This window comes from Arxiozyma heterogenica (genome assembly GCF_036370985.1).
Source record: "Arxiozyma heterogenica strain weizmannii chromosome Unknown scaffold_11, whole genome shotgun sequence".
NCBI classification, from domain to species: Eukaryota; Fungi; Ascomycota; class Saccharomycetes; order Saccharomycetales; family Saccharomycetaceae; genus Arxiozyma; species Arxiozyma heterogenica.
This window is the reverse complement of record NW_027042664.1, coordinates 596,657-614,959: the sequence shown is the minus strand read 5'-3', so window position 1 is coordinate 614,959 and position 18,303 is coordinate 596,657. Positions and strand designations below refer to the sequence as shown.

The window sequence follows — 18,303 nt, the reverse complement described above, 5'->3', positions numbered from 1 at the left end:
TATTGGTGTTTATCAACCATTAAAAATTCCTTCTAAATGAATTAAGGCTATCAATATTGATTTTGTATCAGGTATGCCACTAGATGAAGGATGTGATCAAATAATGGTAATTACCAATAAATTAAGAAAATAAGTGAAGTTACCAAACATCATAAGTTTATAATCATGTATTTTCTGATAACAGTCGATCTAGACTGAGTAATAACAATAGTAATTTAAATAGATCCATATTAATATAATATTCAGATATATAGAATTATCTTGTATCCATCCAAGTGGTTTATTATTATTACTCAGTCTAAATTGAGTGTTATCAAAAACACATAACTATAAGATCATCATATATTAACATTGTTTGACATTACATCTTGTCAATATGTTGATAATTTATATTGTTATCCTCTAGAAACTAATCTGCACCAATGACATCCATGAAGAATTTGTGATTTGTGAAGTGAATGAGACTGCTATATTAGTAAAAATTGCGGTTTATAGGAGTAAACGCTCAACAAGTGTTAGAGGTAGTTGATTAATATCATTTAGATCACTTAGAATAAATATATCCTCTGAGTAAAGTTTGTGTACATATGAATTACAATTAGTTTGTATGTTCAAATCAATTTTAGTGCCATATTGTGTAAAAAAGGTATCATTTACAATTAAATTTTCAGTCGAAGCAGATAATAAAATAGTTAAACTAGTAGTATAAGTAAAACTGAAGGAACTATATTATCCAAAGTTACACCTTCAATTTCGCCATGTGTGGATGTATTATTGTCGAAGTTAGACATAAAAGATGAAGTTATCAAAAATAGAGTCACTATACTCCTCGTTTTCATCAACATCAATGTTATTTTTAATGGATATAAAATTGAACGAGGATGCCACTTTACATTTGACTGGAAAGTGGAATAGGTAACCATAAGATTCCGCATCAAGAACCAGAGCAAAACCTTTTTCTCCTTTGATGCAAAGTTTAGAAGCAATTCTATTAAGATTGATAATAACCGGCTGACCGAATGAAAGCAGTAATTTCCAGTTAAAGACTAATAAACCTACTTTAGATCGAGGTGAGTCTTCCATAGCATTATTGTATATGAAATTAGGGATAATATGAGCATATTGCACTGTGTAATACCATAAGTGGTGTGGAAGTTTAGTACTATTCATGGCAGTTCAGTAATAATTCACTAGAATCATATTTAGTCTTTCAACAACACCACAAGCTTAGGAATTATCCGCGTCAGTATATGCAATCTGTATACCATATTCAAATAGAAATGTTTTTACTGCAGAATTTGTGTACCCTATTCCACAGTCAAATTGAAATTTCAAAATGGATGCATGGAACTGTCTCTCGATAGTTGCACTAAACAGCTTGAAGACATGAAGAATGATAGCATAATCTTTCCTTTTTAATAAATAGGTCCATTTGAATTTTGATGCCTCTTCAGTGAACGATATGATCCACTCAGGTTTTGTAACCACAGTTACTGGTCGAAACAAGTCGGAGTGAGTATATTGGAATGGTTTTAAAATGTGTAAACATGGCAGATGTGGGCTAACAATGTGTGGACTTTTCCTGCTTTCTCCTCTTAAACCGTCCTGACATTAGAATTGAGAAAACTTTAACCAATCAACTTCATTTGAAGAAATAATGTCGAAAGTCTTGTTTTAGTTGATGAATACATGTATTAAACATTGACATGATCTAGAATACGATGAATAAGATCTACAAAAATATAGTTTTCAATGCTTTGAGGTACTTTCAATTAAGTTTCATAAAAAAATAGTAGGATGGTTACATAGCCAGTATAAATCCTAATAAGTATCAATACAACCAACCAACAACTAACTATAGATAAATCAACATTAAAAAGAACAATAAAGTGGTTTAAAGATAGCACTCCATCTTTTTGAGCTTTGTTCTATGTTGTATAATACCTTATTTAATGGGATAACATATTACAATAGATCTTCCAACTGTACAATATATAATTTATTGAGAAAGGGAATAAAAAACACCATGATAACAAAATTTATGCAAAACACATTCCAAAAATTAAGGCTATACATTATCAGTAAACCATAACAAAGAATGCAAATTTAGAACAAAACGAAAAACATAATTTAATTGATATAGACATTGTAAACTTTAATACCAGAATCCTGAAAGCTCATGTACCAGAAAGCATAATCATAGGAACCTATACCATGCTTATTGTGAAGAGAGAATGGCACATACAAGGCCAGAATTGTTTGCAGAGAGAATCTACAATATGAAAACCATTATAATGATATTGGCATATCTGTTTTAAATATAGATTTACTAAAATTATCATTAATCCTTGCTAACAACAAAATACACCTTTGAGAACCTCTAACATTAATTATGCTTTTTTTATATCCCAACAGATACAAAATATACATTACACATTTGGACAAATAACGTTACGTTACCCCACTAAAAAGGCATTTGTGGTCTTAAACAAAGTATAAAAAGATGGAATGATACAATAAAATAGAAAAATGGCGAAGAGAGAGATCACTAGTAAATAAAACGATGTGATCAACGATGAATGCATAAAAGGCATGAATTGTAACTTATTTACCATTGACGATTTTAATAAGCAAATCACTTTCTTGATTATATGGAATATCTGAATTGGAACATAATATAATTACGGTAGAGTTAGAATGAGAATTACAAAGATTATGCAACATCTCTTGGTATTTGACAAAGGATAACAGTAGCGACAGTGTTAAGCATCATATAATATACTGGAACTAATGAAGTTGAAATAAGTCTAAGCAAATTTGGGTCTATGGAATCATCATAGCGATGAACAGAGATACTGTCAAACTGGGCCTTTACTTCATTGACATTTTCAGGGTGAGCCTTAGCAGACTTGGTCTTAGGCTTCATTAAAAAAGAAACGGTAATAGCTTTGAAGATTAAAGGAGGAGTGAAAAAGAATGTGGATCTGAAAATTTCAAAACCTTGTAACAGTATTGACATTCTCTCTTGGCAGAAGAGAAAACATCGTCGTTAGTATATGAATCATTAGTCTTAAAAAGTGTTTTGAAGTAGATTCGTAGGTACCTATTAGTGTATCACAAATAATTTGTTTTAAGGAGGACTCACGGGTTTGAAGATCCATAATGTTCAACTGATCAATGAGGATAATTTGTGAATTGACCAGTCGAGTAACCACTATTGTATTAACATTATTATGTCCAACGTTATAGACTATATCTTGATAAATAACATAATATGAATGCATTTGTTCTTGGAAAAATTCTTGAATCTAGTCGAAATAACTGCTTAAAAGAACAAAAGTGAAAAACAAATGTAGTAAACTTTGTGATTACTCAGGCCTTAAATCTCTGATTATACAAATATGTGAATCAATAATTAAATAAACCAAGATTGGAGCAATCAAATAAGTTGGTTGGAATATAAAGATTAAGCCCTGGGTATATAGGATTGCTATACGTAAAAGAATGGTTAGATAAATCTTGGAACAATAGTACCTTGGTATTTAACCGTAACAAGGAAGTCATATATAAGCATAACTAGTAGGTTATTAGCAATCCTTAGTTGAGATATAAGGACTATATAACAGACCTAGAGTACCAGCTTCAAAATAGAATAACTTACACACCTGAACAGTAGTTTTATGTTTTCTTAAAGATGGATCAACATTCATTATAGCATTCAAATTAGATTAAAACAGAGGGTTAGCTGGAGTATTCCATGCAGCTAAAGCGTCTTGCCTGGTATTAATGTTAAAAAATTTAATGTCATTGCTTGTAGAAGGATTTAGGGCACTAGAAGCGCTAGTGTGTCTATACAAAAGGCTATCCATGCTGAAATTTAGCACCTGTACTTATTAGGTAAATAGGACATCCTACAAACATGATATATTCCTCAACCGGGTACTTGAGATTTTGAAAGGGGAGGAAAAGTATCCGATGGAATAGAGAACAATTATTAAAAGATATGAACCAGACAATGGATTGTTGTGCTATTGTATGATAATTGGATTACAGAGAAAGATTTAGTAGTTTATACAATCCTAAGTATGACAAATCAAAAGATGTGATTCCGAAGGATGGTATTAGAAGACAAAATGCATATAAGTCAATGATAAATTATTATATTCCCAACTATCACTTATTATATATTTATAATGTACAAAATTAAAGTAAAATTCTTCAGTTTTCTTTTGTATGTATAATACAGAAATAATAATATAGAGAAACATTGGACAAAAAGTAAAAACATAGCATGAGGATGCTACTGATTTTATAGAAATCAGAATTCATTGATTTCCTTCCACAAATACCAAAGATTTAACAAATAATTTTATCGACATTCCATAATATGTAGACGATGATACTTAACATTTTACCGTCTGTTATCCAGCATACTCTTACTTTTTTAGTTATCTTATTGTAGAACACCCTATTTCAGCTCTATGAGCTACATAAAAGTTTTAGAATACATATGAGAATTTATCCTATTTACCCAATACATACAGCTGCTAACTCCTAAACGTTAACAATTGCTTTTTTCTTATTAGATAATCAACGACAGTAATTTTTCACTAGTATTAACGAGGACAACTTGTTTAAAACGTCTAATGGTCCTCTTTATGATCAAGTGATAAATGCTTGATGCAGAAGTGAAACAACATCACAGAAGCAGTTTGATTTATATTATTTCCAGTAGTAAATAATTCGTATGAAAAGAAAAACCGATTGAAAAAAAAAAATTGTTTTTTGTCAGAGGAAAAAAAAAAAGAAAAAAGAAAAAAAAATAAATATTCTCATTTTTTTGTGTTTTGTGATTACTAATAAATTATAAGCATGACTATATATAATTGTGGAATAATAGAAAGAGTTATAATTCTTCTTTTATTTTAACAAAAAAAATAAAGACAAATAAAAGAGTTATGAATACATGTTGTGATGTCATATTTTGCGCATGTCTACAACTATTTGTTTCAGAACTTATTCAGTTAAATCCCTTGTGAAGAAGAAAGGAGATAAAAAAAAGACTGTAATAATAGTCATCTCTTATAGAAGCAACAAAAAAACTAATTTTTTATTACTTTAAAATGTCTAAAATTGGTCTTTTGCTTATCCACCCCGCTATTTCAACCACTCCTGAGATGGTTGTCAATGCTAAAGCCAGCGCTGAACAAAAAGGTTTTAAGTTTGTTGACCAGTACTTAATTAATAAAGTTAATGATGGCTCAATAAAGTTGAAAAATGATAATTATGATGTAATTAGATATTTAACCCCCGAAAAACCTGAAGATATTAAATTTCCTAAAAAACTTATTGAACTTTTGAAGAACTCTTTAAAAGTAAACGGGGTATTGTATGGATTAAGTGATGTATATAAGATTGACGCTGTTATTAATGGATTTGAAATTGTTAACAACGGTAAAAACGATAATGACGAGTATCATTGGATCAAGACACAGGAGAATCATGTAGCTCCTCAAGCAATATCATTAAAAACTAAGACAAATTTCTCCAACGAATCAAATAAAAAAAGTTTACCAAGTTTCAAAAAAGCTTCTCTGCCAACATTTAAAAAGGCTACACCAGACGTTGAAATCGTTAAAACTGCAGTGATAACTGATGACTTAGATGACGATTTAGACAATGAGAATGAAAATGATATTTTCAGTAATTCTTCAAAGGCTCGTTTCCTAGATATTAATGATGACGATGATGCCGATGGCGAGTCTATTGATGAGGATGATTTAGTGGATGGGAAAATTGGTAATGTATCTATGATCATCTGTGGTAAAACTAAAACAAAAAAGAAGAAAGCTTGCAAAGATTGTACATGTGGCATGAAAGAGGAAGAAGAACAGGAAGTAAACAGGATTAGATCTCAACAAGAAAAAGTTATTAAATTCACTGAAGATGAATTAACTGAAATCGATTTTACTATTGATGGTAAGAAAGTAGGTGGCTGTGGTTCATGCTCTCTTGGTGATGCTTTTAGATGTAGTGGCTGCCCATATTTAGGTTTACCTGCATTCAAACCTGGAGAAGTCATTAATTTAAACAGCATTTCCGATGATTTATAAGAAATCTTCATATTGTACTCAATAGTTTGTATTATGATGCTAGATACAGAAGTTTATCAAGTTTTTGCATTATATAATTGTTTCTATGCCACTACCAAAAAAACAAGGCCTTGAAGTAGAATTTAATCCTCTCCTAAATGAAGTGAGATACACACTTTTTAATATACACCAAACTAAACCAGACTTTTGTTTCTTTAACTTCCCATGTTTATGGAACACAGACTGCCATGAATAGTTGAAATATATTTATATTACATTGATTAATTTATTAAATAAAGTTAGAGATAGAATCTAATATATTATGTTAGCATTCTCACCTTTATTCATTGTTAACATATACCATTTTTATAAAAAAATGTTACGTGAAAGAAACGTCCAATTTTTCTCTACCATATGTATGTATATATACCGTTAAAAAGCATAAAAAAATCTAACATTATATCCTAAAATATAGATAACATCTATAAGGGAAAAAATTTGCTCAAATTATTATGGTGTCATCCAACTACCTTCTTTTACTATTACTCTTTTATCGAAGATATTATTAAAAATGTGATACTATTTAGCTCTCTCTTGTTTTTTTTTTTAACATAACTAATGCACCATCCTTTTTTCAAGAAAAATAAAATATCGGTGTTTCCACAACTCTTTCTTCTGTCCCCCTTTTAGCCAATAAAATGGAAATAATGCATCGGAATATTTATCAGAAATTTTCAAATAGTAAAAGATCAAAAACCCGTATTTAAAGGAAACAAATAAAATTTGCCAGTGCATAATAAAATATGGTTGGAAAAACCAAGCGAAATAAAGCACACGACTTTAACCAAGCATATCACTAATAGTAACGTAACAACAAAAATGGCTACAACAGTATGTTTTCGATTGAATTTTTTTTAATTCTTTATCGGAATTTTTGTTTTTATACGTCCTGAAATGATCTTGAATTGAGTCATCATTACTAACCTTTCCGGAACCTTTCCTATAATTTTTTTTCCTATTTATTTAATTCTTTTTTTTTTAGTATAATACCAGAATAAATACAAAAATATCACCACATTTGGGTAAATTATCATTCAAAAATCTGTTAAATTATTCTCCTAACTTAATGTTATGGGGTGGTGCATCTATAGTTGGATTGTTTGTCTTTGTTGAAGGTTGGCCATTGTTCCAACAGACTTTATTCCAAAGAATCCCTGTTGTTGGTAAACACTGGGCACAAAAGCATTCTGAAGAAAACTAATATTTATCACTTATTAATATATTCTTTTATATTTTTCTGTATTTTTACACACATTTAATAGTTAAGCGCCTATTTATTTGAAACAATGCATGTCATTATAAAATTGCTATAATATAATAGAAAAATCGTTATTTATCGTGATATGTATATTTACATAATAAGATTTGAATTTTTAAAATACATATTATTCATCATAAGGGGACAGAATAAATTGCAACGCGAAGAACTGTCAAAATATAGGAAAGTTTCATTATTAAAATCATATATTTAATAAATAGTAAAAAAAAAAAATAGGAATCAGGTACTTAGAATCGATTCTATACTGATCTCGTTGTTGCAGGAATGTGTGCAAAAGTGTACATTGTTAAATTATAATTTTGAAACTACATAATTTTTTAATTTAATTGCAGCATTATCCAACACAATTACATTTGTATTAATATCGATAGTTTGAAAGATAACAATTCCGTTGTCTTTCTTCCAGGCTTTGATTTTTAATTTATCACCTGGGATTACAACGTTTGTAAATCTCACTTTTAATTCATCAAATGGACCAAACTTTTCATATAAAACTTTTCCTGTAATGCCCATAGTACATAGACCATGCAGAATAGGTTTAGGAAATTTAACTGCTTTTGCGACAACTGGATCGACATGTAGTGGATTATAATCTCCAGATAATCGATACACACTTGCTAAATCCTCTGACGTAGGAATATCTACTTCTAAATCTGGTGTGGCTATATTCTTAGGAACAGAAAAATTCTCGATAGCAAAAGTCGATCTTTTTTTATTAATTTCTTTATCCTTTGATGGAACATACGCACCCCTAATGAAAAATGTTCCTTCATTATACATTAATAATTTACCACTATCAACATCATACGTACTAAAACCTCCAACAATAATAGCAGCTTTATTGCCTTTATTTTGAACTTGTAGTGGTGTCACTTCTGTTCTTAAAGTAGCCTGCGTAGGAAGCTTAATGCCCTCAGAGTTTATCTTAAAATACTGTTCCCCGTGTAATAGCATAGCGAAATTAAAATCATCTACTAAATCATCCATATTTAAATATTGAACTGTATTCATAGAAGGGATAACCGCAAACGTCGGTAAAACTTGGAAGTCTGGATCATTTTCATAGATATATCTCAATTCTTTACTGGTGGCACCAACTCCAATATTGTAAAGGATACAATCTTTGAAATTGTATCTATATATACCTTTCAACGTACCATTATCTTTACTTGTTTTAGCTAGTGTAGTATTAACTTTACTATTTGCTTCATCTTTTCTTATCATTTCTGCTTTTTGTACAGCTTGTAATATTGCCATTAAAGATTGTTCAGTTGATGTTGGATGAACTTGTTTACCCTTAACAAAATTTGTTATGTCATCCCAATGTTCTTTAATAATCTCTGGTGAAATATTTGCCAACCTTGAAATGTAACCTTGTGATCTTTGCCACCTAGTTTGACCACACCAACCACCTCCAACTTCATATAACATACCATTTACGGGTTTCTTCTTGTTAGAATTCTGTAATTCTTCTGATGCTAACAAGACAACTAAGGGAGAAACAAAAGCAGGTTCAAAATGGTTCTGCAATTCTTTTTCTCCAAAGATTGTCTTAGTCATTGAAGTCTCTGCATGTGGTGCTATAATATTGACTTTAATTCCCTTTTTTGCACCTTCAATAGCCAAAGTTCTTGAAAATCCAAGGATAGCTGCTTTAGCTGCTGCATAATTTGCTTGACCAAAATTACCATATATGCCCGATGTTGAAGTTGTATTAATAATAAACCCAGTCTTTTGTTTCAAGAAAATTGGCCAAACTGATTTACACATGGAATAGGTGGCATAAAGATGTACTTGTAATACATCATCCCAATCCTTTTCGCTCATCTTTAAGAAAGATTTATCTCTTAAAATACCAGCATTATTAACCAAGACATCTACCCTTCCAAAATAATTCAGGGCTGTGTCAATTACTAATTTGGATTGTTTTATAATATCATGGGAATCTGCAACTGCTATATTTTGATTAAATTTAGAATTCAATTCCTTAACTACTTTATCAGCATTATTAATGTCATTAACTACAATTTTAGCTCCATATTTGGCAAACCAATAGGCATGTGATTTACCTAATCCGCTACCTGCTCCAGTGATAACAACGACCTTATCCTTTAAAGATTTGATTTGAATACTACCTTGTTCATTTGCTAGAGGTAATTTTTTGGCTTTCGTTATAAGGTCGTTATAATCTGCTAATTGGATTGGATGTTCGATTTTTTTAAAAGATTTATCAGATTTAAAATCATTAATATCAATCCATTTAGATAAGAGAGCTTCCGGAGTTAAATATTTTTCATTTGGAGTAAAAATTTGTCCAGAAGAACGTTCCCATCTGATCTGACTATAAAAGCCAGCAGCTAATTCAAAAATTGAATTAGTCACATTAGTTGATTCATGTGATAAAAAAAGTACTAAAGGGGAAATTTTCTCTGGATTTAGTTCTTTTAAAATATATGAAGGTAAAACATTTTCTGTCATTCTTGATCTTGCCAACGGTGCAATAGCATTGACCATAATATTATATTTAAAACCTTCTTTAGCCAAAGTTTCAGCTAGTCCAACTAATCCCAATTTTGCAGCAGAATAATTTGACTGGCCGAAATTACCGTAGAGACCTGCAGGTGATGCAGTATTGACGATTCTACCAAATTTTTGGTTTTTCATGTATGGCCAAGCTTCTTTAATTAATTTGAAAGCTCCAGTTAAATGGACTTCAATAACTGAATTGAATTGATTGAGATCCATCTTAACAAAAGAAGAGTCCCTCAAAATCCCCGCATTATTAATTAAAATATCGATCTTCCCCCATTTTTTAATCGCAGAATCAACGATATTTGAAGTGTGTGGACCACCAACTGCATCGTAATTAGGTATAGCGTCACCACTATAATTATTTGATTTAATTTCCTCAACAATCACGTCAGCCGCTTTCATACCATTATTAGAACTATTACTATCGCGTACATTGTCTAAGTCATTAACAACCACATTGGCACCTCTCTTAGCGAATTCTAATGCATAGACTCTTCCAAGTCCACCTCCTGCGCCTGTAACAACAACGACCCTTCCTTTAAAAGTCAAGCTCTTATTACAACTTTCACCACTCATAATGATTATATCTTGATTTATTTTTTTTTTAGATATTCCTTATCTTATATATATAGACAATGATACCTGCAGATAAGATACCAAGATATAAAAGTATGAAAAGATACAACATTGAAACCATATAGACAATACCGACTTATTTCTAACTATCTATTTAACTAACTAACTAACTAAGTAACTAACTATACATATATATATATATATATATATATATGTGTGTGTGTGTATGTGTGTGTATTATAAAAAAAGGTTAGATAATGATACATTCTATAAAAGAGGAATGAACCAATAAAAAAAAAAAAAGAGAGAGAGAGAGAGAAATAAGAGGGGAAGTACATGAAGCAATTGGGACCCAATATAGAATTTATTTTATTAGAATTAGAATTAGTAGTATTAGTATTAGTATTATTACTATTATCACATTTCAAATCCATCAATCAATCAATTAGTCAGTCAATTAATTAATCAAACGATTGTTGATGACGATGATATTGTTGTTGTTGTTGTTGTTGTTTATTGTTGTTTATTGTTTCATTCTCCAATACCTTTTTACTATTATTGTATCATAATGCTAGAAGACAATTACATGCGGTATTAACGTTTGTTTTGCAACTGTCTTTCTTCTCTCTCCAACTCCCATCTGCCAAATTAATAATAAACAGCTAAATGAATAATAATCTTACAGACAATATATCCCCAATATACCCCTCAATAATAATAAAGGGAATGATGGTGCAAAAAACAAAACAATAATAAAAAAGGGATACATATTGTTCTTTACGGCCTTTGTAGAATTAGCCGCCCAACTTCACTTTTGTGATTGTCTTCTCTGTTTCTTTCCTTTTGTTTCCTTTCTTTTTCTCCTTTTGTTTCGGAATTAGTTCCTATTTTCCAGTAATAAAGTTTATATTTATTAGGAGATTTTCAATACAAATCATGTGACTAGCATGTTCTCATCTCTATATTTTTAACATAACTTAGATATTTGACACCCTTGAATGGTGTTGGAACTTTATTATTGGAATGAACACCATTACTTGAGGACAGTTGATTTTCAACTTTTATTCTATTCACTGTAATACCACTTAGTGATTCACCTTCATGTCTGTATCTCAATATAACACGATTTAATGTGTATTTTGATTTGATTTTCTTAACTTTTTTACAATTACTGATACTACTATCATTACCATCACCATCACCATCATCATTATTATTATTGTTATTGTTATTGTTATTGTTATTGTTATTGTTATTTCTATTTTTATCTGTATCTTCTTCATTTTGATTCTCAATACAACCTCTTAAAATAGCTATTGTTCCAGTACTGATCTTTGGATCAAATTCCCAGATCCCTCTATTTTGACTAACTATTTGACTAAATCTTCCATGGGTACTACGTAATATTCTAATCTTTATAGGATAAGCTTCTTCATACATATTTGTTGTATTGTCATTTGCTTTGAATTGTAATTCAATGCATAAATCATGTATCTCTGATATCCTTCTTGACGAACCGATATTAATAGTAACTTCAAACTCATCTTCTTCTATACCAAGATTATTGGAATAATCTAAACTAATAATACCATATCTTTCTTTCTGTATATCTAAATTGTATTCCATTAATTGAAACTTACCATTTGGTGGTATAAAAGATATATTCGTATTCTGACTATCAAATTGGTCAAGTTCAACACATCGATGTAAAGAGGGGAAACCTAAGTCATATCCATGGTTATTTAGATCAATTGTAACCAACGGTGCCTCTCCAATTAAATAACTTCTACAATCAACGATGCCTGTAATTCTACCGTTAACTGTCTTAAACTGTCTGCTGTCTCTACTCCTTCTCTTCTTATTCATCGACCTTTCCATCACAAGACACATCGTCTCTTTAATATCTAAATATAATTCATTTCTATTGTCATTATTAGCGAAATTACTCATTCCTATATTACTATTGCTACTGCCACTATTACTATTATAACTGGTACGATTACTATTGTTCAACGACTTATTACTTCTCCATGGAACAACCTCAACACCTGTATTCAATCTATTTAACTGTTTGCTGTTTGAACGGAACATCCTATCTTCAGTGTGTTCCATAAAACTATTAATTGGATATTGATGTTTAGCAACGACATTCTGTATAGTGTATGCAGTCGAATTAATCACTTTGGAAAAATCTGATTTCATTGGAACAATATTTTTAACTCTATTCATATACATCCCACCTGTCATCGGTTCCCCACCATTAATACAACAATTAAAGATTAACGTTATCTGATCATAATTATTCACTATCTTCTTGATTGTCATTTTATCTTTATCGAAATAATCCAATAGCATCCGATCGATCTCTGCCATTATAACATGCGGCTCTATATTGAGCTCCTGTGAGGCAACAGAATCTGAATTCAACGATCTCAAACTCCAATAGTATATATTGTTAACTCTAGAGAAATATTTAAATACCTCTAAATCTTTCCCAACTAAACCGTGTGTTGCAGATTTGTTCGTGGGAGAGCATATAGTGTAATCGTTGTCGTCACCATCGTTATTACTACTATTATTGCTATTGCGATATAAAGGGTCATTGGATTGTATTTTAGTTAACTGGGGACACGTGGACTTAATTCTTGTCCAAAGGTTAGTAAAAGATGGTGCATCTGTACTTGGTAAGTATTGGAAAATTAATCCATTTCTTGAGTCGGTAATATAAAATGAAATATACATTTCTTTCTTTGTTTTTTTTTTTTTTTACTTTTTTTTTTCTTGATAACTTTTTATTCCCTCCTTGCTCCTTCTAGTACTATCTTTTATATTCACAAGGTAAATCTTTTATTCTCAGTGACCTTTATCGATATTAAATAATACCACCACTAGCACATTGTCTACATAAACATTTGTTTGTCTTATGAATCTTGTACTTTCCAAATTTCATAGCAAAAAAAAAAAATAGATTTAAAAAACAAAATGAAAAATAAAAAATGCAGCGAAGTAATTAAAAGACTAATGTAGATAAGAAAAAAAATATTAAACAAGCAAAATAAGTCATCTATTAAACAAATATATTACACGTTATTCATCCTCTCTTAAATATATATTTGATTTAATTCGTAGAGATAAGAGTAACTACAACTATTCTACAGTGTTTGGGATTTTATTTTTGGAAAGAATAAAGTAAAAAAAAGCGGGAAAAAAATATAAAACAGCACATCAACATATATTTTATATTGCAGTCACTCTGTCTTTTTTTTTTAAATTACCTTATCGTTTTCTCCAGCTTATCTGAAAAATCATGAATAGCAATACTAATACTAATAATAATAGTAATAATAATAATAATAATCAGGGCATTAATAATGAAAGGAACACAACATCTCAAAACTCCAATAACAATCCAATGGATCCAAGAAATTTTCTGAGTAACATCGGAACCCCAAGTTTTAGCATCACGCAAATACCTCAACCTATTTTACAATCACTTACGCCTGTTCAACTAAGAACCATACAACAGAAGCATCAACAGCTTTTGGCTAATCGTGTCCAACAGCAGCAGCAGCAACAACAACAACAACAAAATAATAATAATAATAACATTCAGGTACCTGTGCAGTCTCCAGAAATGCAAAATAACCGATTGCAAAGATCTAGTAATATGGAGAATGATCATTCAAGTTCTGCTGCTATTATGCAGCAAATGAATGTACAACAACGTCTAGCTCAAATGTCTGAACAAACCAAACAAGCTACTGCTCAAGCACTTCAACAACAAAGGCAAAAACTTCAGAAGCAACAACAGCAACAACAAGTAAGAAATGCATCAAGAATTAGTAATAGTACACCACCTATTACTCTACCACCACAAATCGCTGCATTACCCTTACCTCAACAATTACAAATACTGAACTCTCTGAAGGCACAAGCGATTAGTAAGGGCAATATGGCCATAGTTTCAACAATTATGATGGCACAAAGACAAGTCCAGGAGAGATTACAACAACAGATCCAACAACAACAACAACAACAAATAAATGATCCTAATAATAACATAGCACCCAATACACAAAATAATGTTAATTCAGGAGGTTCCAATCAATTTATCAATATGCAGACAACCCAAAGTCCTAATGAAATGAACAATTTTACTGGTTTGCAACAATCTCCATTACCACCAAATACAAATATTCCAACAACAGTTATACCAACTAATAATAGTATACCAGAACAGATGTCTCCTATAGCAACACCGACTCGACGTAAAACGCAAGCAAAAGGCAGAGGTATAAAAAACCAGAATGCAAGTGCTGACAATCCTACCAGACAGCATCGTAAGCACACTACAGCTAAGACATCTAAAAAAGCATCTAATACATCAACTACTCCAGTATCTACAATCTCACAGCCTACTCTTCCTACTACTACTACTACTATGCCCACTGTTACGGGTTTGCAAATTCCGACCAATGTACCTCCATTATCAATGCCTAAATTGGAATTACCAGAATATAAAACGATTAAATATGATCTACCTGAAGCGAAATTACCTTATACAGAATATTGGTCTGAAAGCAAGGGACCAACTACCGACTCTTTACTTTATGAACAATTTATTAGAAGAGATAAGCATGATGTAGAGGGCAAAGAGAAAGAAAAAGGAGGCTATGAACCTTTCAGCATATATGGGTTTAGTAACAGGGAGTATATGGCTAAATTATTTCATACTTTAAAATATTATCAGGAATTGAAAAATACTAGGATGAAATCAATAACTAGTACAACAAAGAATATCCCTGCTGCAAGTATATGGGGCAGTGGTTATAGTGGTTACGGGAATGGTATAAGTAACACTATCACAAAAATAATATCTGGATATAAAGATGAAACCCAGCTTGACGAATTAGCTATACATAAACAAGCTATGAATGAGACATCTGAGGAATTAGTGCCAATTCGTCTAGAATTTGACCAGGAAAAAGATAAATTTTTCTTAAGAGATACATTTTTGTGGAATAGAAATGAAACAGTGGTATCTATTGAAAACTTTGTACATGAAATGGTAAAAGACTTTAGATTCAATACATCATATCGAGCTCAATTTGGAGATATGATTGCTCAATCTATCCGTGAACAAATCTATGAATATCAACCAAATCCTTATAATGAATTGAAAAGAAGAAGATTGGGCGGTGACGACCTAAGAATCAAAATTAAATTAGACATTGTTGTGGGACAAAATCAGCTGATCGATCAATTCGAATGGGATATATCCAATACAGATAATTGTGCAGAAGAGTTTGCGGAAAATATGTGTCAAGAGTTACAATTACCAGGGGAATTTGTGACTGCAATTTCACATTCTATCAGAGAACAAGTACATATGTATCATAAATCATTAGCATTATTAGGTTACAAATTTGATGGATCACCAGTTGAAGATAACGATATTAGAAGTCGATTACTACCTGTGATTACATTAGATGATGTTTTTAGAGTTCCATCTGATACGAAAAATTATACACCAAATTTACTTCAAATTTCCATTGCCGAATTAGAAAGATTAGACAGGGATAAAGAAAGAGATACTAGGCGTAAAAGAAGACAAGGACGTTTGAATAGACGTGGTAATGTTACGAGTGGTAATGTCTTAAACAACATATCAAGTAATAATGGTTTAGTTGGACCCTTATCTGGCAGTTCACTAACAAATGATAATTATTTACCAGATGTTGCAGATATTCCACGAACCTTCAGAACGCCAATACCTAGTACAGTATTACCGGGTGGTATCGACTTAGGACCATCTGTGAATTCATATGATTTGAATACTATAATAGAGTATAAGCCAAGACCATTAGCACCTAATTCTAAACCACGTCTATGCTACATAATGAGTCACATTCCAGGGCAATCGTTGCGTGTATGTATTAATATAAAAAAGAAAACTACAGTGAAGGCTGATCCAGAAAAGCAAGATTACAACAATGATGTTAATAAAAGTAACATAGATAGCACTAATGAAAATCTATCAGGGAATAATACTAGTATAAACGTAGTTAAAATAGAGCCAATTGCTGATAGTTAACAACCTGTGAAAGTGGAAGCTGTCAATCTCACGAAAATTGCACCTATACCTGCCCTATGAAACTAATGCTATATTTATTTCAGTACTAAAAGGTATTAAAAATTTATAAAAATATGCTAAAATTTGATAATAATGTATAGATTTTAGAATATTGATTATTTTATATCAAATTCACATGGAAACTATATATCGATCTTTCGTACTTTAATCTTTGCAAAGAATCATGTGTGGTATGATATATTATGTAATAAGTAGCTTTGTAGTAAATGTGACATTTTTTTTTATCTTACTATTATTTCAGTTAATTTCAATTTTTTTGTCTTCAATTTCCATTTTGAAAATGCTAAATTGCAAATAAAAGAAAAAGAAAAGAATAAGAAAAAAAAATAGGCTTTTCAATTACATCAGAGGACAAATAAACATACATCATTTCTATATATACGTAACTTTCTTATAAACAAACAAAGTAGTGATAACAAAACTGACAGGATTACGTATATTTAGAGAGATTTTAGGGATTAGGATATTTTCTGTTTATTAAGAGAAGAAAATGGAATCTAGCTTCAATCGTTTAAATAATATGAATAGAGAAGAAACAGAGCTACAAAATTTTAGTAATATACACAATGAACAGACTGCAGAATCATCAAATGATAATGCTATTACAATAAATAACGGTGATAATATGTTGAATCATGAGAACCAAGAACAGAATGAGACGAATATGCCTAACAATGAAAACACTAATGCAAATAATAATAATAATAGTAATAATAATAATAGCTTATCCAGTCGTTTAATACCTGAAAATTTTCGAAATATTGCTACAAGACAGATGGATAACATTGGAAGAAGATTTAATATTTTAGATAGAGTCTTCCGTACAAATAACGATACAAGTAATAGTAATGGGTTAGTTGGTGCTGGAACAGTCTTCGATGGTGTTTTTAGCAACTTAACTGCTAAGCCAGATAATAATAGGACAAATCAGGGAGATGAGACGCGGAATGATAGACCTCCAACTTATGATGAAGCGGCTGCTGATTTGGTCCCATCATATTATGGTCTTGACCTGGCTAATTCTGAGATGTATGATGAATTATGTATTGAGGGTTTGCCCGTAGGGAATATGGCTAATTTGGTATGGAATATTATTGTTAGCACGTGTTTTCAATTTATTGGATTTTTGATTACATATATGTTACACACATCTCATGCTGCAAAACAAGGATCTAGATTTGGGTTAGGATTAACGTTTTTAAGCTATGGTTATTCTATGATACCAAATGATGTTGTATCTAAAGTGGGGAAACATAAGAGTTTGCATAGGATTGAACCTGCAGATCCAAATAATTATGAAGATTTAAGTCTAAACCAAAACCAATTACCACAAGATGAATTTGAATCCCAATTAAGTCATGGAATAGAAGACGAAAAACAAAGTGTACCATTTTTAGCTGTTGCTATTGGCCTCTTAGGATTTTTTATATTGTTGAAAAGTATTATTGATTTTATTAAGATTAAGAGGAAAGAACGTAGATATTTAGCACAGACTGAAACTACGTTACCTTAATGTTATCGTAGCATTTACTAGTTCTTGAATAATACTGCTCACATATATCCATCTGTTATGTTGTTGCAGATTAAAAGAAAAAAAAAAAGATAGACTG

At 30.8% G+C, this 18,303-nt stretch overlaps 8 protein-coding genes across 8 annotated transcripts, besides 1 other annotated feature; 4 read left to right on the top strand and 4 right to left on the bottom strand.

The window, feature by feature from the left end:
- Window positions 1–783: 783 nt before the first annotated feature.
- PWA37_000272 (uncharacterized protein) lies at window positions 784–1,170 on the bottom strand (the record flags this gene model as incomplete). The annotated part of the gene is made up of 1 exon (XM_064856954.1): window positions 784–1,170. The coding sequence occupies one exon, from the start codon at window positions 1,168–1,170 to the stop codon at window positions 784–786; it is 387 nt and encodes a 128-aa protein (XP_064716087.1).
- Window positions 1,171–1,227: 57 nt separating this feature from the next.
- Window positions 1,228–1,611, bottom strand: PWA37_000271 (uncharacterized protein; the record flags this gene model as incomplete). Its single annotated transcript, XM_064856953.1, has 1 exon — window positions 1,228–1,611. A coding segment is annotated over one exon (384 nt), but the record flags the coding sequence as incomplete, so codon positions are not given.
- A 603-nt stretch (window positions 1,612–2,214) lies between these two features.
- Window positions 2,215–2,283: a sequence feature (Short protein (PWA37_000270, KAK5962232.1) was converted to a misc_feature.).
- Window positions 2,284–5,123: 2,840 nt separating this feature from the next.
- On the top strand, window positions 5,124–6,113 carry DRE2 (electron carrier DRE2; the record flags this gene model as incomplete). Its single annotated transcript, XM_064856952.1, has 1 exon — window positions 5,124–6,113. One exon carries the CDS (start codon window positions 5,124–5,126, stop codon window positions 6,111–6,113), a length of 990 nt encoding a protein of 329 aa, XP_064716085.1.
- A 1,105-nt stretch (window positions 6,114–7,218) lies between these two features.
- Window positions 7,219–7,353, top strand: QCR10 (ubiquinol--cytochrome-c reductase subunit 10; the record flags this gene model as incomplete). The annotated part of the gene is made up of 1 exon (XM_064856951.1): window positions 7,219–7,353. The coding sequence occupies one exon, from the start codon at window positions 7,219–7,221 to the stop codon at window positions 7,351–7,353; it is 135 nt and encodes a 44-aa protein (XP_064716084.1).
- A 369-nt stretch (window positions 7,354–7,722) lies between these two features.
- On the bottom strand, window positions 7,723–10,539 carry FOX2 (bifunctional hydroxyacyl-CoA dehydrogenase/enoyl-CoA hydratase FOX2; the record flags this gene model as incomplete). The annotated part of the gene is made up of 1 exon (XM_064856950.1): window positions 7,723–10,539. The coding sequence occupies one exon, from the start codon at window positions 10,537–10,539 to the stop codon at window positions 7,723–7,725; it is 2,817 nt and encodes a 938-aa protein (XP_064716083.1).
- A 942-nt stretch (window positions 10,540–11,481) lies between these two features.
- Window positions 11,482–13,281, bottom strand: APM3 (Apm3p; the record flags this gene model as incomplete). Its single annotated transcript, XM_064856949.1, has 1 exon — window positions 11,482–13,281. The coding sequence occupies one exon, from the start codon at window positions 13,279–13,281 to the stop codon at window positions 11,482–11,484; it is 1,800 nt and encodes a 599-aa protein (XP_064716082.1).
- A 565-nt stretch (window positions 13,282–13,846) lies between these two features.
- Window positions 13,847–16,633, top strand: SNF5 (Snf5p; the record flags this gene model as incomplete). The annotated part of the gene is made up of 1 exon (XM_064856948.1): window positions 13,847–16,633. One exon carries the CDS (start codon window positions 13,847–13,849, stop codon window positions 16,631–16,633), a length of 2,787 nt encoding a protein of 928 aa, XP_064716081.1.
- A 550-nt stretch (window positions 16,634–17,183) lies between these two features.
- On the top strand, window positions 17,184–18,206 carry BSD2 (Bsd2p; the record flags this gene model as incomplete). Its single annotated transcript, XM_064856947.1, has 1 exon — window positions 17,184–18,206. One exon carries the CDS (start codon window positions 17,184–17,186, stop codon window positions 18,204–18,206), a length of 1,023 nt encoding a protein of 340 aa, XP_064716080.1.
- Between the last annotated feature and the right edge of the window lie 97 nt (window positions 18,207–18,303).